This window comes from Malaya genurostris, chromosome 3 (genome assembly GCF_030247185.1).
Source record: "Malaya genurostris strain Urasoe2022 chromosome 3, Malgen_1.1, whole genome shotgun sequence".
NCBI classification, from domain to species: domain Eukaryota; kingdom Metazoa; phylum Arthropoda; class Insecta; order Diptera; family Culicidae; genus Malaya; species Malaya genurostris.
Genome location: NC_080572.1, coordinates 89739013 through 89765537, shown reverse-complemented (window position 1 = coordinate 89765537; position 26525 = coordinate 89739013). Strand labels below are relative to the sequence as shown.

Below are 26525 nucleotides of genomic sequence, written 5' to 3'. Positions count from 1 at the left end.
AAAATTTATTACGTACGCTAAGTCGCATTCGACCTCAACAAGCATCAGGTCTACTCTTTGATTTTGATATTTTCTTCTCGTTTGTGAAAACAGTTGTCAAAATTTTGCTCGTGCATCGCGAAAATTCCTACTAATCCCTCGTAAAGATAACGAAATTAATGAATGTGGCCTAACTAACTGTTACTGTTACGGATGTCGCAAAACGCAACTTACACTCATTTTTGTTTGTTTCTTGTCAAACCTAACACAGCTTCCATCCTAACTGCTGTCAACCCGTTTGTTTGAAGCATGTTTCGAATCTAGTTTCAACGTTGTTTGCTCAAATCCCCGTTGCTAATGTCGTTTTCGCTTGAGAAAACTGAAACTGACCCAGGGTAGTTTCATCAAACAAACACTTTTCACAAAACTGTGTTGATTTCGCGCTTAGCAAGGGAGTTTGAGCAAATCTGATATAAAAACCAGGTTCGAAACTGACTCAATTTTCAGTTCAACAACGTTAAAACTTGGTTCGAATCTAGCTTCAAACAAACGGTTTGACAGCAGTTAGGGTGGAAACTGGGTTAGGTTTGGCATCAAGCGAAAACGACATAAAGTTTGCTTCATTTAGAATTGGAACAAACATTTGCTCATATTGTGGCGCTCCTAGTGGACAGATTTGGAAGTTCTTGGTGCCCACGTGTCGAGAATATTGTCAGCTTCACGTATGATTTTTGACATTCCGCAAATCGACTATACTTTGTAAACAATCAACATGGAAGCCGAAAGAAGGGAAAAAATTGTGCACAGTTATTTGGAAAATCCATTGTGGTCTGCATATAGGCTAGCTGAACAGCTGAAATTGCCCAGAAGTACCGTATGGAGCGTTATCGAACGGTATAAGGAAACATTGACGACGATTCCGAAGCCTCAAGCCAATCGTCGGAGTGGAACTGTCGACCGGAAACTGCGTGGTAAGATTTTGAAGACGATTAAGAGGAATCCTAATCTGTCGGACCGTGATTTGGCCAGAAAATTCGGTGCTGCCCATAGTACCGTGAGGAGAACTCAACTCCGGGAAGGAATCAAGTCGTATCGAGCTAGCAAACAGCCAAATCGGACAATAAAACAGAATAGTGTGGTCAAAATTCGTGCTCGGAAACTATATGACCAGGTGCTGACCAAGTTCGACGGGCGTCTTCTGATGGACGATGAAACCTATGTCAAGGCTGACTTCGGGCAAATCCCAGGTCAAAAATTTGTGCTTGGCAACGGCTCGGAGGTATGTTCCAGCCAAATTTAAATTTTTTTTTGCCAATAAATTTGCAAGAAAATTTATGATTTGGCAGGGCATTTGCAGCTGTGGCAAAAAAACGAAAGTTTTCGTTACAAATAAGACAATGACATCGGAACTATACTAAAAAGAGTGTCTCCAAAAACGAATTTCGCCGTTCATTCGATCCCACGACCATCCCGTAATGTTTTGGCCAGATTTGGCAAGCTGTCATTACAGCAAAGTCGTTCAAGGATGGTATGCAGAAAAAGGGGTCCAGTTTGTTCCGAAAAACCTTACCCCACCCAACTGCCCCCAGTTCCGCCCTATTGAGAAATACTGGGCAATCATGAAGAGGAGACTCAAGGCAAAGGGAAAGGTTGTCAAAGAAATCAATCAGATGACGACCTGGTGGAATAAGATCGCTAAAACGATGTATGAAGAAGTTGTGCGCCGCTTAATGAGTCGTGTTACCGGAAAAATTCAAGAATTCCTTCGAAACCGTGACGCATAATCTCATCCTTATTTTTTCTTAAAAGTATGAAGAAAACGCTACATTTGTATAAAAAAAAAAGATCTTGAATTCAATAATAAATAACTGAAATACGGGCTATTGTATTTGTTCCAATTCTATCTGAAGCAAGCTTTAAGTGAGCAACCAACACAACAAGCAAAAACGACATTAGGAATCTCACAAGAATTTAATGATTCAGTATTCACATCACATTTTGGCTTGATCCTGGATTACAACTGACAATGATTCATTGAAAAGTTTCTCATAAGTCTTTATAAACTTGTAATGATTACGATTGCTCTGAATCTTTATCAGACAGATTCTTTTAAGTAGCGAAGCCTACTAATTTCGGCTTATTTTGAGTTAAAAAGACCACTAAAAATGAGCTAGTGCCCACTGATGGACTGCAGGAACTACTTTGAAAATTACTGGTTCATTGATTCCTACAATAGATGTGAATTAAATCCGGATCAAAACCAATCTACAGCAATTGTTCCCTAGTACTTTTACTATGGAACTAGTATTATAAAGTGCGAATGATCATTCGGTTCTCTGATATGCAAATCATAAAGTTTTTTCTTTAACTCAAATGCCGAATAAATGCAAACCTCAAAGACTGAACAAAAATCAAACTTGTACTTACGGCCACGTTCCCGACCTCCGACGGCGCGTTTCGGACGAAAAGTACCCATCATCGTTGAGGTAGTCCTCATCGCTCCACTCAACGTGTTTATAGCTGTTACCGGCCGTTCCATTACTGCTAGCACTGGTCCCGGTGCTGGAACAACTGTTGCTATTCCGACTGCGGCGTTTTATCACATGTACATTCGACTGATGCCAGCCGGTTGCGTTCCGACGGTTTGACGTCACTTTTCTAGCCTCGTCGAGGAGCACTGAAGTGTTTACGTTGCAGGTACCGACGGAAATTCTTTGCTGTTGATGCTGTTCGGTTCGAGTCCCGGCCAAGTAAACCGGTTCAAGTTTGTTATTATTGATTATGTCATCCATTGTGCCGGAGCTGCTGGACAGGGAACTAGTGCCGACCGAATTCGTTGACGCTATTCTAGTTGGTTTACTCTGGGCGGAAGCCTTACTGACGTCAACCGTCGCAGATCGATGCCAGGAGGACAGTTTATAGTGTACGCGCTCCTCCAGTCGGGATCTGTGTAAAGTTGCTAGGTCTACATCCGATAGGTAAGCCATCAGGACTTCAGTCGACACGATTTTTCTACCACCAGAAATATCGATTTATCACAGATGTTTGTATTCGTACACTCACACGTTGTAATTAGGCGTTGAGTGTTGTAGGCGCACTTAAAATCACTTGTTCATACCGAGAGTTTCGATTATTACGGACAACAAGCACTTGAAACGTATATTCATCCGATTACAAAAGATCTCTTTGTCAGAACTAACTAATTCAGTACATTCCGACTCACCATCTGTTCAATCGCTGATTCCATTTGTGCATCCGAGCTTCTATAAAGCATGACCAAATATTGATAATAAGCCGTCGTTATCAACTGACTAACACTATCACCGCCATCTACCGTTCGCTAGCCCAACCGCTTATCACAAAGGAAATGGTACCCCAGTCTTTTTGCATGTCAATCTTTATAAATTTACTAAGAGAGTAATAATAGTCCATTAGACTAAGGCATGATTTGCAATACTCGATAGCTGTTGTTTACAACAATTTATTCAAAACAAAATAATATTACTGATCTTTAACACCATCCGCCCTATCAGTTACTTCGACCAGAGAAAGTAATCAATCCTCCGTCAGTAGCATGTTAACGTCAGTGAAATCAATCAACAGCCTAGCCAATACGGAGTGTATGACCTTCCTTCGAATCAACGAGAACTCACTCGACCGATCCGGTTTGCTCCGGAGTGACTAGCGGTTCTTGGTAAACTGGAAGCCAATCGGCGTATGTGCGCAGTGTCCGTATACAAGTAGGCGATATGAAAATGCAAGTTCGAAAACAAATCCGCATGCAGCGTGGTCCTGATCAAGGATAGTGGTTTCATTTTATAACGGCATAAATCCAACACTGTGAAACCAGTGAAGTTGAGTCTATTCTGATAGTATTTCCGATCGTTACACTGGTGCCAGTCCGATACGGCATTGATGTTCGTCCTAACTTTCGAATAAATGTATCGAACAAACAAAACCTATTTTGTTGAAATATTTTCATGCAGAAAAAAAAATATTTGCACCGTTTCCCTACCGAATTATTTGCTGTGCAAAACGATAATTCAGTGTTTGAATTTAAAAATAGGTAAGACAAATTTTGTCAAATATGTTTAATTTGCGGGAATTTGAAAATTCATTCAAAAATTGCCTAGACGTATTGATTACATTGTGAAGAAGGATATCTGAATTACACATTATTTTCTATTCAATTCAATATAAATTTCAGAGCATTTATTCACATATCAATGCACTCAACTCTTTTTATAAGCGGGGGATACGTAGCACATGAAAAAAGTATCACATAAAAATAAACTCACATATCAGTTCGCATAAAATACCGCATAACTTTGAATCCCTAAAACACACCCCTGTGTACGCGCCTGTTCTCACGTAATTGGCACTTGTAATAATATGCTTCTGTAGTTCAGTCGATAAGCGGATGTACTTTATGATCTGACGATTCTCGGTTCAAGTTCCAGTCGCCCACTGCCGTGATTTTGTTTTGCCTTTCTCTATAGAAAGGTATTAGAATTTCTGGAAAACCGACTTTTGAACGGAGCCTCGGAGACCCATAGTGTTATATACCATTCGACTCAGTTCGACGAGATCGGAAAATGTCTGTGTGTGTGTGTACTTTTCGAAAATATTTATACGCGCTCAATTTTCTCAGAGATGGTTGAACCGATTTTAACAAACTTCTGCTCGTTTAAAAGCTACTGTCGGGACATTGATCATGTTCAAAGATCAAATGGCTGAGACTTTTGGTTCCGGAGATATGATTGTATAAGGGACGTATTCGACAAAAGCGTTGTATTTTTACGCGCTCAATTTTCTCAGAGATGACTGAACCGACTTTAACAAGTTATGCTCGTTTGAAAGCTACTATCGGACCATTGGTCAAGTTCGAAGACCAAATGGCCGTGATTTTTGGTTCCGGAGATATAATGGTATAAGTGACGTAACTGATAAAACACGTTGTTTTTTATTGCTCTAATGTATATAAGGGTGCCAATATTTCGGGATCGCCTCTAATTTCGTAAAGCGTTATTGTTCAGAAGTTCAAGCATCTCGAAAAAAGTTCTCATGCAAAATTTGAGCTAAATCGGACATGCGTAAGGGGTGCTGCCCGTTAAGGTTGTAAAATTTCCGATCTTGAAAAAGCACCATAAGGGGGAGTACATGAAATTTCCGAAATCGAAAATTATTTTTGATGCCAAAAATCTTAAAATTGCATGAAACGTCGAGATTTAGTGTTATTTCAAAGAACACTTTTTTTGAAAAAATCGACTTTCTGGGACTTAGAAATATTTTTATATTTTTACTAAGTTTGATATAGTCCGCTTCTTTTTGTATACTCAAAATTGTCATTAATCCACCTACAAGTGAGTTAAAAAATTATTTTGCGCTCAATACGAAATATAGCATTTATGTCTTCAGAAAAGTTGTAGATTATGTTTGAACAAGAAAACATGTCGAAGACATGAACACTATACTGTATGTTAGGGTGCTAAATATATATTGGAGAATGTTAGAACATGCTTTTCTTTAAAGTGTGTTTCATATAAATTTAAGCGAATTTAAATGTGACTAATAATTTTTCTAATAGTGTTTTGATTATACTTTCAACTTTTGTTGAAATTGGTTCCACATGTTTCCACATTTTCGAGATATTGATACTTGAGTATGTAGTATTTTGAAGTTAAATTGTTCAAAAACTTTTTTGTTTGTAAACTTAAAAATATGTAACCTTTGACAAAAATATGTATTTTGATAATTAAAATATAATTGTAGAACATTTGAAAATTCTAAAAATTCATCGAAAAAAGTGATGATGGAAAAACTTCATTTTGAGGGTCTCTAATAAACAATGCATCATATCTCGACACCAATACATTTCAAAGTGTTCATGTCTTCGACATGTTTTTTTTTGTTCAAACATCGTCTACAACTTTTTCAAAGGAGTAAATTCTCTATCTCGTATTGTATGCAAAATAATTTTTCAACTCACTTGTAGGATTAATGTCAACTTTGATTATACAGAAAGAAGCGGACTATATCAAACAGAAATTCTCCTGAAAACATGAAAGATCCAAAATCAACCCCTGAAGCACAAATAAAAAAACGCGTATTTTGATATGATTGGGACCACTGTGCAGTGAGGGAAGATTTCGTGAATTCGTCGTTTTTTTCTGAGAATTATCAAATCAATCTCGAAGAAATGGTAATGATATATTCTTCCATTGAAATAATAATATTTATGTTTAAATTTTTAACCAGAAACAATCCGTTTTGTGTTTATGAATTTTTTTTCCCGATTGGCAAGATGGACTAGCCTTAAGATGGTCCACCATCGATCGATTTTTTTAATTCTAAGATATGGCTAATGATTTCATAAGGTAATTTTCAGTAATTCATGTTTTCTAGATAAAATATCTATATCTACATCTGTTGTATTTCCAAACTTTGAACTAGAGATGGGCAATCCGTTTGCGAACGGGTCAAAACTAGTTCTTCTGGAAGAATAAGTGAACAAAAGTTCTTTGTTGAAGGACGATAATTCTCTAATCATTATATATATATATATATATATATATATATATATATATATATATATATATATATATATATATATATATATATATATATATATATATATATATATATATATATATATATATATATATATATATATATATATAAACTTGGCACAGGTACTTCTTGCATTTCAAAGAGGGTTTAAGGAGTACTCTTCTGAAAAGGTCATAAAGGTATTTCAATAGGGGAGAGAGCGTAGTAAGTCTTCTTAACAGGGGGGGCGGTCATGAAAAAATTATCTAATTTGACGAGAATCGATACTTTTCCAAGACCATAGAAACATTTTGCATATATTAGATATGATTATATGGGGGGTGGATGAAGCCAGTGCCTTTAAAAAGGGGGGTATAACGTTTGTAATGGCAAAACTCCGCAATCACTGAACGGATTGCTATCAAATTTGGCACATGTACTTCTTGCTTTTCAGAGATGGTCATAAGCGTATTTTTATGGGAGGAGGGAGCGTAACAAGTGTCAATAACATTGGGGAGTCATGAAAAAAATTATAGAATTGAGAGAATCGATACTTTTTTAGGACCATAGAGACATTTTGCATACCTTAGATATGAGTATATGCAGGGTGAATGTAACCAGTGCCTTTATTAATAGGGGGGGGAGGGTCATTTTTTTAAAGGCATAACTCTGAAGTTACTGAACGGATTGCTATCAAACTTGCCGCAGATACTTCTTGTAGCAAGTGCCTTTAACATGGAAGGGGGCAATGATCATTGGGTTTAATGTGAAGTCGATAGAACGATAGAATTTAAAAAAAAACGATATTAACAGTTCGGCTGAAAAGTTCGTATCGTTTAATAGAAACACACATTTTTTTTGCCAAAATTCGTTTTTATTATTCAACATAATTGCCATCAGAGGCGATACAGCGATTATAGCGATCTTCCAACTTTTCGATACCATTTTTGTAGTACGATTTGTCTTTTGCCTCAAAATAGGCCTCAGTTTCAGCGATTACCTCTTCATTGCTTCTAAATTTTTTACCAGCGAGCATTCTCTTGAGGTCTGAGAACAGGAAAAAGTCACTGGGGGCCAAATCTGGAGAATACGGTGGATGAGGGAGAAATTCGAAGCCCAATTCGTTCAATTTCAGAATCATCAATTCAGTGTTGTTTCTGATCGATTGTGAGCTCACGCGGCACCCATTTTGCACAAAGCTTTCTCATATCCAAATATTCGTGAATAATATGTCCAACACGTTCCTTTGATATCTTTAGGGTGTCAGCTATCTCGATCAACTTCACTTTACGGTCATTGAAAATCATTTTGTGGATTTTTTTCACGTTTTCATCGGTAACAGCCTCTTTTGGACGTCCACTGCGTTCATCGTCTTTGGTGCTGATATGACCAGTACGAAATTTTGCAAACCACTTACGAATTGTTGCTTCGCCCGGTGCAGAGTCTGGATAACACTCATCAAGCCATTTTTTGGTATCGGCGGCACTTTTTTTCAGCAAAAAGTAGTGTTTCATCAACACACGAAATTCCTTTTTTTCCATTTTATTCACAATAATAAAAGCTTCACTCAAAATGCAATATCTTTTTTTTTTCATAAAAAAGTAGTGTTTCATCAACAAGGGAGGGAGGGTGGTTGTTAACTCCGAAACAACTCAATAGATTACCACACCTCACACGGGGGGTGTAGTAATCAATTGCTAACAGGGGGAATTTGAGGCAAAATGTTTCGAACTTTTAAAAAATAGACATTTTCCAATAGGCACAGATATTTATGAAGATGATCGATATAACAACTCATTAAATTATTCCCAAACTTGGCACAGATATTTTTTTCAATTTAGAGATTATAAGGATATTTTTTTATTTTTTCTCCACGAGCTTAGATATTCATTGCAAAGGTGATCAAAAGAAGGAAATTTGTAGAAAGTACCTCTAAAAAGGGGTGTTTATTGTAATTTTTTTTTCTTATTTGAACACCAATTTTCATCAGCCATTTTTTGTAAAACTAGAGAGGGATAAGAATTTCAAGGTCGTGCTAGATAGTATTGCTATTGTTAACTTGAATGCAACGCAAAATGTATGAAAGGTGTGAATCGATACTTTATGACGAGCTCAGATACTTTCTACACTACTCAGAGGTGATTAGAAGAATACTCATGGAGGAGAGCTGTAGAAAGATCACTGAAAAGGGAAGCTCAGTATTAAATTTATGAGACGTGAAACGATGTTTCTTGACAAATACAGACACTATTTTTGTAACAAAGGAGATTATCATGTTGTTTCAGGAGATAGGGAGTGTAGCAAGTGACCCAAACATGCGAAATGTAAGGTAAAATTGATCGGATTTCACGAAAAACATAAAACTGACCCGATTTGACGAAAATACTGTCAAATTGCTGTGATCTGAGATAGGACACTGCCCGTGCGTAATCTGAACATGTACTGTGTATTGTTCAATCGGGTTGCAGGATTTAGCTACATTCAGAGTATCTCGATAGACAGGACAATTTTTAGAATCGTTTTGCGGCCTTATCGTGAAATTTTTGTCGTTGGGATTATTTTAGACACAAACTTGGGAAGATCCAGTAATTTTCAGTTTGATATCGGTGTTTCACAGAAGCAACGCTTATCTCCCCATTTACTAGAAATTTAAGCGCATAAAAACACTGCAGGTTTGTAGCATCATAGCAGGCTTGATAACAATATAAAGTGCTAATAGAAAATGTAAAGTTTTCCTGAAGAAAGCATAACAGGAATTTGGAAAAAAAAATGTGGAAAGTGGAAATCATTTTACCAAAGGATGAAGGAATTGCTCTTATTGGACCTTAGAATAAGATGGATTGAAGAAAAACACAACTTTATGAAACAAAGAAATAGCTTCATCAAATTTCTGGATTTGAAGTTTTGAAATTATATTTTTTATGGACTTTTCAAATCACACAATATTTTTTGTTATTGCACGCAATTTTGCGTGAACGCTCCCTTTAAATGCATCTTATAAGATGTAAAATCTCAATTTTTTTTTAGCAGTGCACGACGTCGTTTTATTACTTATTGGTTAGTTGGGTCTAGAACGGAAGAGTTTAGGAGAAAGGTCACTATGAGCAAATATATTACATTTAATGTTTAGGATCACGTTCTAATGTTTAAATGACAGTTTTTCGCCAGAAACTTGAACTTATGCAAATGCTTAAATATTTTTCAGTAGCAATTTCTTCATTTTTAGAAATACTCTAACCAAATCAACGTCAATGTTTGTGGTAATGAGAAAGTTACAATTGAAATAATACAAAAAATTGAAATAATTCGTTTTCTTCAATTTGGTTTTTGCGATTAGTTTTTTTTATTATTGAATGAGTATTCAATTTTTTTCAGTGTTTAGAGTGTCCAATCGATTTCCTAAAACTTCTTCTTGGACAAAATTTTTGCACAATTAATGGTTTCCGAGTTACACCGATTTGAACGAAGTGATTGGGGAATTACTCATTCCGAAAATCAAATGTATCAACAGTATCACATTTGAATTCAACTATTAATCCATTTGCAACTTCAAACAAGTCCAAGTTTCGAAATCAATCGAATTTTATTTGAGAAAACTGTGAATTATTTTCCAAAATATAACGATAGCTTACAAATGAGCCTTAATTTGACTCAAATCGATTCAGCAACCTATTAAAAAATTGCGTAAATAGAAAAGTGCAGATTGTCGGTTACGACACTTATACGATTATGTTTTCAAATCCGGCGCTGTTTGCGTTGTTTTTCAAAACAATGGCCAGATAACGGGCTTAGATAACCGAAATTGGTACAGCAATCTCCGATAAAATTGAGCGGATAAATAAACAGTGCGATTTGCCGTCGATTTGTTACGTCACTTATACCGGTATATCTACGAAACCAAGTGACACTAGAATCCTGTCAAGTCAGAGGTCCAACGTATGACAACTGGTTTCTCAAATAACAACTCTTCCACGGAAACTATTAATAAGTTTTTGTTGCAAACTGGTTACGGAACTAGTTGTGGAACGCCTGATGTTCCGATCGTTCAATCAATGATTGGCAATCAGTCAGATATCGGTCATACGAGTCATACGGATTAAATTGTATGGCGAATCATACAATGAACGCTGCTTGTTTTCTTCCAATGTTTCTTCTATACTGAACTGACCAAGTGAGATAATGACCGAGTGAAAAGATAAGCCAAACACAAGGTCATCCACCCTGAAAAGATATACACAAATGATTAAGATAGGCAAAACAATACTCATTTAAGTTTACGTTTCGTCTTCGACTCATCAGTGCGTCAGCAGATTATGTTGAACTGCTGACGCAAACCCCCGGATCAACATAATCCGCTGAGCAGACGTAAAGTTAATGCTATTTGCAAGACACTTTTTTTGTACACATGAAGTGTAACGTCTAACCTGACGTCTCGAACGAAACAAGTTTCGGCTTACTGGCCGTACAGATTGTGGTAATTTGAAGGGGAAAAAAGTTTACTTTTACCCCCAAATTTATGCTAGGTGCACATAACCATTTTCATTTAAGTTTACGTTTCGTCTTCGACTCATCAGTGCGTCAGCAGATTATGTTGAACTGCTGACGCAAACCCCCGGATCAACATAATCCGCTGAGCAGACGTAAAGTTAATGCTATTTGCAAGACACTTTTTTTGTACACATGAAGTGTAACGTCTAACCTGACGTCTCGAACGAAACAAGTTTCGGCTTACTGGCCGTACAGATTGTGGTAATTTGAAGGGGAAAAAAGTTTACTTTTACCCCCAAATTTATGCTAGGTGCACATAACCATTTTCATTTAAGTTTACGTTTCGTCTTCGACTCATCAGTGCGTCAGCAGATTATGTTGAACTGCTGACGCAAACCCCCGGATCAACATAATCCGCTGAGCAGACGTAAAGTTAATGCTATTTGCAAGACACTTTTTTTGTACACATGAAGTGTAACGTCTAACCTGACGTCTCGAACGAAACAAGTTTCAGCTTACTGGCCGTACAGATTGTGGTAATTTGAAGGGGAAAAAAGTTTACTTTTACCCCCAAATTTATGCTAGGTGCACATAACCATTTTCATTTAAGTTTACGTTTCGTCTTCGACTCATCAGTGCGTCAGCAGATTATGTTGAACTGCTGACGCAAACCCCCGGATCAACATAATCCGCTGAGCAGACGTAAAGTTAATGCTATTTGCAAGACACTTTTTTTGTACACATGAAGTGTAACGTCTAACCTGACGTCTCGAACGAAACAAGTTTCAGCTTACTGGCCGTACAGATTGTGGTAATTTGAAGGGGAAAAAAGTTTACTTTTACCCCCAAATTTATGCTAGGTGCACATAACCATTTTCATTTAAGTTTACGTTTCGTCTTCGACTCATCAGTGCGTCAGCAGATTATGTTGAACTGCTGACGCAAACCCCCGGATCAACATAATCCGCTGAGCAGACGTAAAGTTAATGCTATTTGCAAGACACTTTTTTTGTACACATGAAGTGTAACGTCTAACCTGACGTCTCGAACGAAACAAGTTTCGGCTTACTGGCCGTACAGATTGTGGTAATCTTGGGGGTAAAAGTAAGCTTTTTCCCCTTCAAATTACCACAATCTGTACGGCCAGTAAGCCGAAACTTGTTTCGTTCGAGACGTCAGGTTAGACGTTACACTTCATGTGTACAAAAAAAGTGTCTTGCAAATAGCATTAACTTTACGTCTGCTCAGCGGATTATGTTGATCCGGGGGTTTGCGTCAGCAGTTCAACATAATCTGCTGACGCACTGATGAGTCGAAGACGAAACGTAAACTTAAATGAAAATGGTTATGTGCACCTAGCATAAATTTGGGGGTAAAAGTAAACTTTTTTCCCCTTCAAATTACCACAATCTGTACGGCCAGTAAGCCGAAACTTGTTTCGTTCGAGACGTCAGGTTAGACGTTACACTTCATGTGTACAAAAAAAGTGTCTTGCAAATAGCATTAACTTTACGTCTGCTCAGCGGATTATGTTGATCCGGGGGTTTGCGTCAGCAGTTCAACATAATCTGCTGACGCACTGATGAGTCGAAGACGAAACGTAAACTTAAATGAAAATGGTTATGTGCACCTAGCATAAATTTGGGGGTAAAAGTAAACTTTTTTCCCCTTCAAATTACCACAATCTGTACGGCCAGTAAGCCGAAACTTGTTTCGTTCGAGACGTCAGGTTAGACGTTACACTTCATGTGTACAAAAAAAGTGTCTTGCAAATAGCATTAACTTTACGTCTGCTCAGCGGATTATGTTGATCCGGGGGTTTGCGTCAGCAGTTCAACATAATCTGCTGACGCACTGATGAGTCGAAGACGAAACGTAAACTTAAATGAAAATGGTTATGTGCACCTAGCATAAATTTGGGGGTAAAAGTAAACTTTTTTCCCCTTCAAATTACCACAATCTGTACGGCCAGTAAGCCGAAACTTGTTTCGTTCGAGACGTCAGGTTAGACGTTACACTTCATGTGTACAAAAAAAGTGTCTTGCAAATAGCATTAACTTTACGTCTGCTCAGCGGATTATGTTGATCCGGGGGTTTGCGTCAGCAGTTCAACATAATCTGCTGACGCACTGATGAGTCGAAGACGAAACGTAAACTTAAATGAAAATGGTTATGTGCACCTAGCATAAATTTGGAGGTAAAAGTAAACTTTTTTCCCCTTCAAATTACCACAATCTGTACGGCCAGTAAGCCGAAACTTGTTTCGTTCGAGACGTCAGGTTAGACGTTACACTTCATGTGTACAAAAAAAGTGTCTTGCAAATAGCATTAACTTTACGTCTGCTCAGCGTATTATGTTGATCCGGGGGTTTGCGTCAGCAGTTCAACATAATCTGCTGACGCACTGATGAGTCGAAGACGAAACGTAAACTTAAATGAAAATGGTTATGTGCACCTAGCATAAATTTGGGGGTAAAAGTAAACTTTTTTCCCCTTCAAATTACCACAATCTGTACGGCCAGTAAGCCGAAACTTGTTTCGTTCGAGACGTCAGGTTAGACGTTACACTTCATGTGTACAAAAAAAGTGTCTTGCAAATAGCATTAACTTTACGTCTGCTCAGCGGATTATGTTGATCCGGGGGTTTGCGTCAGCAGTTCAACATAATCTGCTGACGCACTGATGAGTCGAAGACGAAACGTAAACTTAAATGAAAATGGTTATGTGCACCTAGCATAAATTTGGGGGTAAAAGTAAACTTTTTTCCCCTTCAAATTACCACAATCTGTACGGCCAGTAAGCCGAAACTTGTTTCGTTCGAGACGTCAGGTTAGACGTTACACTTCATGTGTACAAAAAAAGTGTCTTGCAAATAGCATTAACTTTACGTCTGCTCAGCGGATTATGTTGATCCGGGGGTTTGCGTCAGCAGTTCAACATAATCTGCTGACGCACTGATGAGTCGAAGACGAAACGTAAACTTAAATGAAAAATGGTTATGTGCACCTAGCATAAATTTGGGGGTAAAAGTAAACTTTTTTCCCCTTCAAATTAAAACAATACTGCTCAATATGGCAATTAGCTTATATCAAATTTGCCAAAAACAATGACTTGGCAGTTTTTTTCCTAATGAGTATTTACTGCCAGTCATCGCTGAGTCAACCAAAGAGTCGCTACTAGAATTCTTATTTTTTCTTACAACAGGTGCAATTCAGCGGATATAGAATATATTAATCAGATAACGTGCAACAGGTAACGTGCTAAGTAACTCCCTCTAACATGCCGCCACAAAGCGACGAGATTGAAAACAAACAAACCACTTCCGTTATTTCAGCAGTCTGAGTGACATGAGTAACTAATGCCCTGTGATCTAGTTTTCGTTGAATCCATGTTTTCCATGTTGGACGTCATACCGAGTGACTGGTAAACTGTGTAATGTTGTTTCAAATATCTACCATTGAGCGCAAATGCCTTTTAAATTTTCGCAAAAGAAATCCATAACAACTTTACGAGCATAACATACAACCATTATTGTCCTAATTAAACGTAAATCCACTCAACGCCAATGTGCACTTAAAGTGTACGAAGGTTGCCACGGTACTCCACAGTTTCTGGTTGACCTCCAGCCGGTCAGTTTGCGGTGTTACGCGTTGGAAGATCACGCAGTAAAAATGTTGTTCAAAAGCGGAAGAGTAAGGTCACCATCGAAGTTGTTACTCACATCAGGGCTGTGTTTCGATTCGTTCGAATGGGTCGCATCGTGTTCGTGAAGCTTGTATACCTAGAAGTAGCGAGAGTGTAGCACACAGCACAATTTATAAGCCGAAACACTCGGTAACGAACACATTGGAGAGTTGCTGTAGACGCATTTGTCAGCGGTCAATGGCCGATTTTTGGAATCTTCACCGATTCTTGTTTTTTTTTCTACGAATGTATGCGTGTGTTGTGTCATTGCTGCTGTTTGCGATCCATTTTCTGCATAAACAATTCCAGCGTTCGGAATGACCTTATAGCTTCGCTTTAAGGTGTCCCTGGAGAAGTCACTGGCTCTTATTTGCCACCTTCGTGAAGTGAAGTGAAGTTCTACTATTCGAATGTCGTTCAAAAAGTCAAACAAACGGATGGTTCCCAATGGATGATGGTTCAGTTTTCAACAAAAATAATTAAAATTAACTACCGAAGCTTTAAATATTATTCATATTTGGATTATATTTTATGTTTGGAGTTGGATCCAGAAAAACAAAATAACTGTTAAGGAATATAGTATTGTTTCACACGCAAAATACAACAGGTTTGACCATTTGTTACATCGTATCGCAATGTCATGATTGTACATTCAATCGATAGTCACCTGGTTGATGATGAACTTGAACGTGTTTGTGATGAGACTGTTGGGAATTTCATTCTGAAGCGATCGTGATATATTTTATACATGACCTATACTGCCCATACTTGCATATCTGTCCCATATGGAAAATCGGCATGTCGAGAAAAAGACAATCAAAATTTTATTTCCCATTTTTTATCTATTGTGTCACCTAATTCCAAATCATGGTATTAATACGTGAAATATCGGTAATACACCTTAGCTATTCCAATATTGCAACAAATGAAATTATTGAAATTTACACTGAATGGGACTGATATGCGATATTTTTTTCACTTTTCATTGAACAAACCCTCAACTTTGATTTCAATTTTTGACAGTATATTGAGGATAGATTTCATTCCTCAAGCGAACTCAAAATTGGCGAAAATCGATGTGGGACTGATATGCGATTATGAGCAGTATATACTGTCCAATATACACTCTATACAGTCTTTTTTTATGCGAATTTACGTACCGCATAAAAAAAAAACCACATAACTCTGAAAATTCGCATAAAAAAAACCGCATAACTCTGAAACTTCGCATAAAAAAACCGCATAACTCTGAAAATTCGCATAAAAAAGTCGTGTAAAAAACCGCATAAAAAAAGACCTCAGTGTATATTTATTGTTGTCATGATTCATTTTGAGATTATGAAAGAAAGGAGTATTCAGGTTGCTCAACTTCGATGCGAAACTAAACTCTCTGTTTCAACAGACTTCGCAGCCGTTTCCTGAGTGTTCATGACGATGACATGGACAATCATACGAACCTACGAACACTGAGAATCCTACTAGATCAAGACAACGACATATATCAGAAACTTATACTCTAAATAGGTGAGTAATTAATCTCAAACCCATGATTTCTGGTGTATCATAACAGTACCGGTAGTGAGCGTTGCACCGCATTAGGCCAATCCGATGCAGCCTATGCAGAAAAAAAAATCGATGCCGGAGAGCTCGGATCGATCGGGTCGGTCTAGTGCGGATAGCCCTTTAAGATACAAATATGTCGATAATGAATGTTCGGTGTGAACGAGTCTTACTTTTTTTTGTTTAGTTGATATGACATCTGCCAAAATGTCGAATGTTGTACCAGAAACTGATGATTTGCGGAAGGCATTAGTTTTTTGTTTTAATTAAAAAAAAGTGTTACAGAGTCGAGTCGTATGCTTGTCGAGGCATTTGGTGATCATGCCATATCAGAATAATTATGCAAAAGATGGTTTAAACGGTTCAGGAATAATGATTTTGATGCGAGAAATGAAGAATGGGAAATTGGATGATACTTTCAGTCAAAAGTTAAAGGCGCAGCAATGTTTAATGTTGCACAACAAACAATTCCTTATCGCTTAAAAACTAAATCCAATACGGAAAAAAATCATGGGTTAATCGGAGGCAACCATTAACATCGACTGCAAAAAAGGCTTACCCTTGGCATCATGGAGCTTAAGCAGTGTGTCTTATTATATTATTGAATAACAAAATCTCACATATGAACACTGCTAGTCGGGTGAAATGCGGATTAAGAAGGATAATCGATTGGTGGGAAGGAAAAAAACAAATGATCAATTTGAACCATGAATTGATCGAATAACGACCAGAATATTCCAGTAGATGCGGCAAGGTAATTTTATTGCACGACAATATACCTGCACTATCTAAACACTTGGCTGGGAGCTGCTACCCCACCCGCCGTATTCATTAGACTTGGTCCCTTCCGACTATCATTTGTTTTCATCGATTGGATACGCATTGGCTGAGCAACACTCCGATTACTACAAAGAATTCGAAAATTGGGTGCCTGATTGGTTAGCTTCAAAAGACGATAAATTGCCAATAAGGTAGTCAAGATGTGTAGAAAGAATATGTAACCACTTAAAAAAAACTGACTTTCGAACAGAGGCTTCATATACCATTCAACTCAGTTCGTCGAGTACGCAAAAGGTCTGTGTATATGTGCGTGTGCATGTGTGTGTATGAAACAAAAATGTGCACTCAATTTTCTCGGATAACTGGATCTATTTTCACAAACTAAGATTCAAATGAGAGGTCTCTCGGTCCCATAGCCTGCTATTGAATTTTACCCGAATGGAGCTCAGAGACCGCATAACTGCATAACTCATAGCCAGCTATTTATGTTCATCCTCATCTGACTTTCTTTTCGGAGAAACAGAGTAAAATGTGCAAACGTATAAAAAAGTGCACTCGATATTTTCAAAGACTGCTCAACAAATTTTCACAAGCTTCGCTGAAAAATCGGGCAAAATATTTTCAACTAGCCGTATAATTCTTCTTTCGAACAGGTTTGGTTAGTTGATAACCAAATACATTGATTTTGGTTGTTCCGGAAGTACCGAAAAAAGTGATCATGTACTCAAAAACGGAAATCACTCCAATTTCTTTTAACCGGCTTGATCGATTTCTACAAACTTACACAGAAAAAAATATGTTGTGAATTTACATATATTTCCATGCACATATTTGAAGCAGGCATTAAACATAAGTTTACTTTCAAATTTTGTACGTTTCAATACAATTTAATCGCCAAACTAAGCCGTTATTGAAAGATACACTTCTATTTATTTAAAATTCAATGCAATCAAATTTAATTTTGCATCGATGATGGTTTTCAATCAAACTTTCGATTCAACACATGTCTATTCCATGTTACTATTGATTTACATGTCGTGTAAATTTCATTGTTTCTTTCTGTGTAGAATCAAATGAAATTATTATGTTCCCATTAGTAAGTATAGAATTTTGTCCGTATCCTACTTCCGGTTTCGTAAATGTATACGAAATTGCAACCTCAAAATGCTCAAAAAGGATTTTTTCTAAATTTGACTCAAAATTGTTTCAATTTGTAGGTTGTGTTTCTAGTTGCTAGTCAAACCAACCGATTTCAGCTATGTCGATTCCCAGTCCCCGGTTCCGGAAGCCCCGAAAATAGTGGTTAAAAATTGAAAAACGAAATTTTCTTCATTTTCTCACAGACGGCTGAATTGATTTTCACAAATTTAGAGCCAAATTAAATGCTTTATGGTCTCAAAGACTCATCGACTTTGGCGCGGATGCGACTTCCGGTTCTGGAACCGTCATGAACACAGATAAAAATATTTTGTGAATTTTCATCTATTTTTATGCACATGTTTGGAGCAGGTATTTAAACATAAAGTTACTTTACATTTCTGTACGTTTCAATATAATTTATTCGCAAAACTAAGCGTTAATTGAAAGATACAGTTCTATTAATTGGAAATTCAATTCATTTCAATTTAGTTTTGCATCGATGATGAGTTTCAATCAAATTTTCGATTCAACTCATGTCTATTTCTTGTTACTATTGATTTTTATGTCGTGTAAAATTCATTATTTCTTTCTGTGAAGAGCGAAAATGAAAACGAAGAATTAAATTATGGATTGTGTTGAAACAGGTGTTTAATTTTCCATCCGAAATTATTGTTTCATTGTAACAAAAAAAAAAACGCTAACTTCCTACCGATACATATGCAGCATGTTATTTGATGATTTTAAAATGTATGGCTATTTTATGATTATTTTATGGGTTCAAACAATTCATTCTTCTTTTAATTTTTACACAGAAAGAATGGCAATGCAATAAACTAAACAAAGACTGAAAGGGAATACATTGACTACTTCAACTCGATCACTATAGTAATTGATTAGTTGAAATCATGAAAATATGGGAACGAGAAGAAAAAGAGCACAGCGAACAAGATGTGCAGATCAGGTAATTTAAGTGATTTAAGAAGTAATTACTCTAGTGAGGTAATTATATCTATGTTAAATCTGATTTGGTGTAGTGACACAACAAATGAAAAAAATGTAAGAAAAAATACTCCACGTGTGAAATATGTTTAATTTAAATGGCAGAGCTTTTTGAAGAGTAGCACGACTATTTCACAGTGATATTTGAGAAAACTTTCGTTATAGTAATATGTGATTTGAGATTTGGTTAAAAAAAACTTCTTTCAGGTGGGCGTGACTTTTAGTTTGATTTTGTTTTCTCTCATCGTTCTGACTCACGTTTCTGTGGGTTTATTTTCAGATCACACTTACTAAATATGATCCGTCCGTCAGACGGAGTCAGTGAAGAAATTTAGGTCAATGTCTTACTGCAACAAACACACATGAATTGTATCGCCAGATACTGCAGTAGATTGCATGGTAAAATTTTTTCGTTGCTTGTCAAATTTGTAAATCTTGGTCCATCGATTGAATATTTTGTCGTACTAATCAAGAAAACGTTTTATATTATCCATATTTGCAATAGGTTGGAAATTGTTATTTGCCAAGAACAGTTTCCAGAAAACTGCCCTGTAAACAAAAAAACTCACAAAAAATCGCCTTTTTCACAATGTTTGCCCACTATTCAACGCAACAGAATATACACCAATGAAAACAAAGAGAAAAATCGGAATCATGTAATCAGTGCAACTAACTAACCTTGTATAATACCCTCCACTAGCAGTCGTTTAGTGAGGACTGAGACATTTACCAATCATCATCTCAATTAGCAGTAACAAAAGCATTGCTAATTCAGTTAATATTCCATATGATTTGACAAAACATGTTGACTGGATTAAACATAGAAGTAGTATCTCAAGTACCTTGAACTCAATGGAAGAGCTCCCCCCACTTGAAGAATATGACTTCCTCGTTTGTTCGATTCTGGAGGCCGCAGAACAAGCCCAAACCAAACGATTTCTTGGTCCATCGTCTAACAGAAGGCCTCCAAACCCTTGGTGGGACAAAGAGTGCTCAGATGCTAAACACGCGTAACAAAATGCTTTCAAGGCGTTTTTAGAACGAGGAGTAGAAACTCCTCAGAATTTTTAAAAATGCTTGACTTTAGAAACCAAGTATAAGAGCATACTTCGGGCCAAGCAATGTAGCTATTGGAGACATTTTTTCGAAGGTTTGTTTATCAATGAGCACTCTATGGAATACGGCCAGACGAATGAGGAATCGTAACGTAGGAAATGAGAGTGAGGAATACTCGAACCGATGGATATTTGATTTTGCAAGGAAAGTTTGTCCAGATTCTGTTCCTACGCAGAGCATTATTTGCGAGTCTTCTCCAAATAATGGTTCCATTGATAGCCCCTTTTCAATGATGGAATTTTCCATAGCACTCATGTCTTGTAACAATAACGCTCCTGGATTGGACAGAATTAAATTCAACTTGGTGAAGAATCTGCCCGTCGTTACAAAAAGACGTTCGTTGGAATTGTTCAACAATTTCTTGAGCGAAATATTGTTCCACCTGACTGGAGGCAAGTGAAAGTTATCGCCATTCAAAAGCCAGGGAAGCCAGCTTCCAATCACAACTCATATAGACCCATTGCAATGTTGTCCTGCATCAGAAAATTGGTCGAAAAAATTATTCTCGACACTTGGGTCGAGACGAACGGTTTGTTGTCAGATACTCAACATGAACTTCCAACGGTTATAAAAAATTATTTGCATAATCTTTTGTCAGAGAAATGCATGTATTTTTCACATGGCGATTTAGCAACATTCAGAATTAGCTACATGGGTCTCCCGCAAGGCTCATGCCTCAGTCCGCTCCTCTATAATTTTTACGTGAATGACATTCACAGCTGTCTAGTATCCCCATGTACACTAAGACAATTGGCAGATGATGGCGTGGTTTCAATTACTGGACCCAAATCTATTGATCTGCAAAAACCATTGCAAGATACCTTAGATAAATTGTCTGTTTGGTCTGTTCATCAGGGTATCGAATTCTCTACGGAGGAAACAGAGCTGGTCGTCTCTTCAAGAAAGCATGATCGCGCGCAGCTTCAGCTTCATATGATGGGAAGAATGATCCAATAGGTTTTGACTTTTAAATACCTCGGGATGTGGTTTGATTCCAAATGCACGTGGGAGGATACATTAGATATCTAATAACAAAATACCAACAAAGAGTAAATTTTCTTCGAACAATAACAGGATCTTGGTGGGGTGCTCACCCGGAAGATCTAATAAAATTGTATCAGACAACGATACTTTCAGTGATGTAATATGGATGCGTTTGCTTTCGTTCCGCTGCAAACTCTCATATAATCAAACTTGAACGAATTCAGTATCGTTGTTTGCGAATTGCTTTAGGATGCATGCATTCGACACATACAATGAGTCTTGAAGTTCTGGCGGGAGTTCTTCAATTGAAAAATCGTTTTTGGGAACTTTCATCGCGACTGCTAATATGATGTGAGGTACTGAATCCCCTGGTTATTAATAACTTCGAGAATCGAGCTTCAATCTCAAACGAGACTCATGACAGTATATTTTAACCATACGTCACAGGAAATCGACCCTTCAAGATATATTTCTATCCGTGACAGCCTCCTAAATGTCCTTGACTCGACTTTATTTTTCGACACATCCATGCAGCGCGAAGTGCGTGGAATCCCGGAACACCTATGCTCGATGGAAATCCCAAAAATATTTACAGGTAAGTTCATGCATATTGAAAAAATATTTTACACGTTAAAGCAAAGCCCTGGTATTACATTCCTGTAGTGGAATTTGAACTTTTGTTTCAACAGACTTTGCAGTCGATTCAGAGTGTACAGAACCATTGCAAGGCTGGTGCTACGATTCTACTGACACTACGAATCCTTCCAGGTCGGGGCTCGAACATACGACAGCTGGGTAAATGATCTTCCTTTATCCGCTGCTGACGATTTTGTTAAGTTAGTCCTAATACGGAAAGGTTCCCTCTATTAATATGAAAGTGTAGAAGATTGTTTTTCCGATATCCTGAATAATTGTTACGCATGCATTTTTTAAAGACTAAATCTTCTTATGCGTTCCTCGGTTTACAATCCGGTTACTCGGTAAAATCGCTCATAGGATCAGAAAGTTGGCAGCAAATTTATTAATTATCTCTAATTGGACTGTTAAACATTTCACTCATGTAAATGGCAACTCCAGTAGCGACATTCCATACAGATTCCAGTGCGGCTAAAAGTTGGTCGATGCGACATGTGTGTGTGTGTGTGTTCTGAGGTTAGTTAATACAATTCTAATTTCGGAATTTTTCACGACCGACCGCCACCGACATTTCGTAGAACGCATAAAGTTATTAAAATATGAAGATTGTAAAAACATTTATCACACGTTAATTGGTATGGAAAAACCGATTTAGCTATCTAACAGCGTGTGCGAAATTGCTCATTTCCACACATCTGACACCATTTATCACACAGCGATGAATTTTGAGAATATCGAGGGTTTTTTTTCGTTTGCTTCACGAATTATTTAAAAAATACATGCTTCCAAAGCACATTCTTGATAGGATCCGATGCGAAATAATTTGTAACATTGCTTGACGTTGAATACTTTGTAACGTAGCTGGCCGAATTTCAAAGTTTTTGACAGGTTTTAACCGTTTACCAGTCGGCTGTTCATTTTGGAGTGCATTTTTTTTCAGCTAATCACTAGTTTATGTGTACTTTTAGAACCACATTACTCACAATCCTTCGTTAAACTACTCGAATCCATCGGAACTTATCAAGCTAGCTTCACTTACTAAATGCGAAAGAGGCCGTTGAAGGGTATAAATAATTAAGCTAGCAGAGCTATTTTAACAACTCGGCAGATCGATATCATACAATGAGTTCGAATCGTGTCCTGTGTACTGTAAACAGAACGTTTTGTATTGCTATCAATAATTTGACCATAATCATCGCGATGATGCCAAGCAGTAGGCATAGAAAAACTGATGACATAGGAATTGAATTGAAGAAATACAATCGTTTCACGAGAATGTATAAGGTTTTACACGAACCTCATAAAATTCGCTGAATGCACATCAATTAGGTTCTGCACGAACATGACATAACCTCACAAAATTCACTCAATGAACATCATTTGACAGCTAACAGTGGTTTGTTTACGTGTTCATTCTAATATAAATATGTGTTATTGGAAATGTAAATAAACCTCCGCTACATATAAAAAAATAACTTTATTCATCACAAGTTCATTTATGATGCCATCTTGCAAAACCTAATTGACAGCTATCGGTGGTTTGTTTATACCAATTAGGCACACTGCCTTAGCTCTAAGAATCGGAATGATATTTAAATTCGATGAGTTTTGATTCATTGAAACCCTACGTATATATGAAGCTAGTGAATTCTTAAATCAATGTAACAATGTAACAAAAATGGCGTCCAAGAAGAAGTTATAGAAAATTGATCGAGTACACTAAAATATACATTAATAACTCAATTAATCATTCTGAAAATTTCACAGAATATTCTCAACTAAATTTCGAATGTCTTCAGGTGTCAGGTGGATTTTTCTATATTCTGCACCGTTTCCAAGAAAATTTAATTTCAAACGGGAAAACAGCAAAAAACCTACCACTTTACGGTACTGTCCTCAGTCCTTAAGATAGCGTACCTGTTTAAAGTCACGCGAATTTGGCACGGTTTGAAAGTTTGAACACTCATCACACTTTAGGAACCGGAAGTAAAAATCGTTATACCTGCGGAACCTTGTGACTTTTAATTTGATTGTAAGTTTTCAAAAATCGCCCAGGCAACTCAGGAAATCCGATGTAAGTTCCGTTTCGGTGCTTTTTGATCACTACTTCTGGTGCTTCTAGAACTGGAAATATGATTAAAACCTTTTTTAATCCACCTAGTGGTGCAATGATGCCTTTTTCATATTACTTATGTTTTCAAAACAATCACTAGAAGATTATGTCAAGATTTTTTTCTTTCAAACTTGAATAAAATCAAAAACTTTCTTTGGTATAAACTACCATTACCTTTTTAATTTGTAAACAATTAGGTTAATATAGCTTTGAATATGGCAACCCTGCACGCTATACAAAATTGAACAAAACACGCTGTGTGCTAGATGGTGGCGTTTTCTTCTTCCGTACCGATTTTGCATCATTTTGTATGACAGTTTGAAAGTTTTGATACTCGTTGCCCTATAATTTCGGAACCGGAAGTCGGATTTAGGTGAAATGGCACAGTATCTTTTAAGACACTGAGGGCTTTAATTTGAATCATGATTTGTGGAAATCGATATGAACGTTGCTGAGAAATCGATGTGAGTTCCGGTTTTGGAGCTTTTCTTCTCTATTACCGGTGCGTTCGGAAGCGGAAACCGGGCACTAGTAGTCTCAAAGTAGATTTATATATCCAACAGCTAACAACGTCTGCCAACTAGATACATTTACCAGTAAATTTTATAGAAATGTGCACCTCGTTCCGCCATCACTTGTGACAAAATACTCATGAAATTGAAAATTTTTACTAATGGCACTGCAATACCGGAACCGGAAGTCGGATCTGGATCAACTGTTCGGAGACTTTTTAAATAATTCCAAGACCTGTCATTTGCAACTTAGTTTGTAAAAATCGGTTGGAAAATTTCCGAGAAAATTGAGTGCGCATTTTCTCATAGATTTGCACATAATGACTTGTAATTCCGGAACCGGATGTCGGATCGGGATAAAATTCAATAGCGATCTATGGAGCCGTAAGACCTTTTATTTGAAACTGAGTTTGTGGAAATCTGTTTAGCCATATCTGAGGAAATCTAGTGACATTGTTTGTCACATACACACATACACACACACACACACACACACACACACACACACACACACTTTTCTTAAACCAAATGTCAAATTGAAAAGTAATCCACATTATGTGGTTCATCGATTTGACAGGTTTACTGGAATGGGTGGTGGAGTTGCCATTTTTGTGCAATGGCAAATTAAACATCGAATTTTACCTTCTTTCAATACTAAAGTTATTGAAAGCTTGGGAATCGAAGTTGAAACCATTCATGGAATTTATTTAATCGCTGGAGCATATTTGCCATTCCAATGCACCGGCGAACAATTAAATTTCTTTAAAGGCGATTTGCAAAAACTCACAAGATATCAACCGAAATTTTTCGTAATTGGGGACTTAAATGCAAAGCATGTCCAGTGGAATTGTAGGAAAAATAACAGTAATGGTAAAATACTTCATAATCAACTCTCAGCTGGTTACTTCACAGTTCTTCATCCCAGTAATCCGACTTGCTTTTCTTCCGTGAAAAACCCGTCTACAATTGATCTGGTTCTAACACATCAAAGTCACATTTGTAGTGAACCGATTACACATGCTGACTTTGACTCAGATCATCTTCCTGTAACATTCAGACTTTCCAACGAAGCTATAATTAATCCAATTAGAGATAATTGATTGGATTACAGATCTCACATTGAAAATCGTGTGGATTATGAAACTGTTTAGGACATTTCTGTGGACATCGAGACAGCAATTGATAATTTAAATCATTACATTGTCGAAGCTAGAAATTCTCCAGTTCCCAAAGCTCAAACTAAATTAAATTCTCCTTTCATCGAGGACAATCTTCAACTGCTCATTCGGTTGAAGAATGTTCGTCGACGACAATATCAACGTTCTCGTGATCCTGCTATGAAAAACATAGTTAAGGATTTACAAAAAGGAATTAAACATAGATTTACTCTTTTGCGAAATGAAAATTTCGCTAAAAAGGTTGAACAAATTAAACCTTATTCTAAACCTTTCTGGAAACTTTCTAAGGTTCTTATGAAACCTCAGAAACCAATTACTGCTCTCAAGGAAGAAAATCAAATACTTCTTACAAATGGCGAAAAAGCTGAAAAATTTGCTCAGTAGTTCGAGAGTGTCCACAATTTTAATTTGAACGTAGTGAGTCCTATTGAAAATGAAGTCTCACTGAAATATGATCATATTTCAACTCAAGTGTTATTAGCAAATGACATTATTGAGACGAATTTTGATAAAATTAAGTCAATCATTAGGAAACTTAAGAACATGAAGGCTCCTGGTAACGATGGAATTTTTAATATTCTTATTCAAAATCTTCCCGAGGTTGCCTTGAGACTCTTGGTTAAAATTTTCAACAAGTGTTTTTCTTTAGCTTACTTCCCAAAAAGATGGAAAAACGCTAAAGTAATTCCTATCCTCAAACCTGATAAAAACCCAGCAGAAGCATCAAGTTATCGACAAATTAGTTGACTTTCTTCTATCAGTAAACTTTTTGAAAAAAATATTTTGTTGAGAATGATGTCTTATATA

General features: G+C 37.0%; 1 protein-coding gene across 6 annotated transcripts in view; it reads right to left on the bottom strand.

The window, feature by feature from the left end:
* The window catches only part of LOC131439641 (NAD kinase-like), a 101572-nt gene that overhangs the window by 38329 nt on the left and 36718 nt on the right, over positions 1-26525 (bottom strand). For 4 of the 6 annotated variants that reach the window (XM_058610904.1, XM_058610903.1, XM_058610901.1 and 1 more), the window contains exon 2: positions 2407-3242. The exons of the other annotated variants lie outside the window; for them this stretch is intronic. In XM_058610904.1, coding sequence (XP_058466887.1) covers positions 2407-2966 — 560 coding nt within the window. In that variant the 5' untranslated portion in view covers positions 2967-3242. The remainder of the gene's footprint in view (positions 1-2406; positions 3243-26525) is intronic. 6 annotated transcript variants of the gene reach the window in all.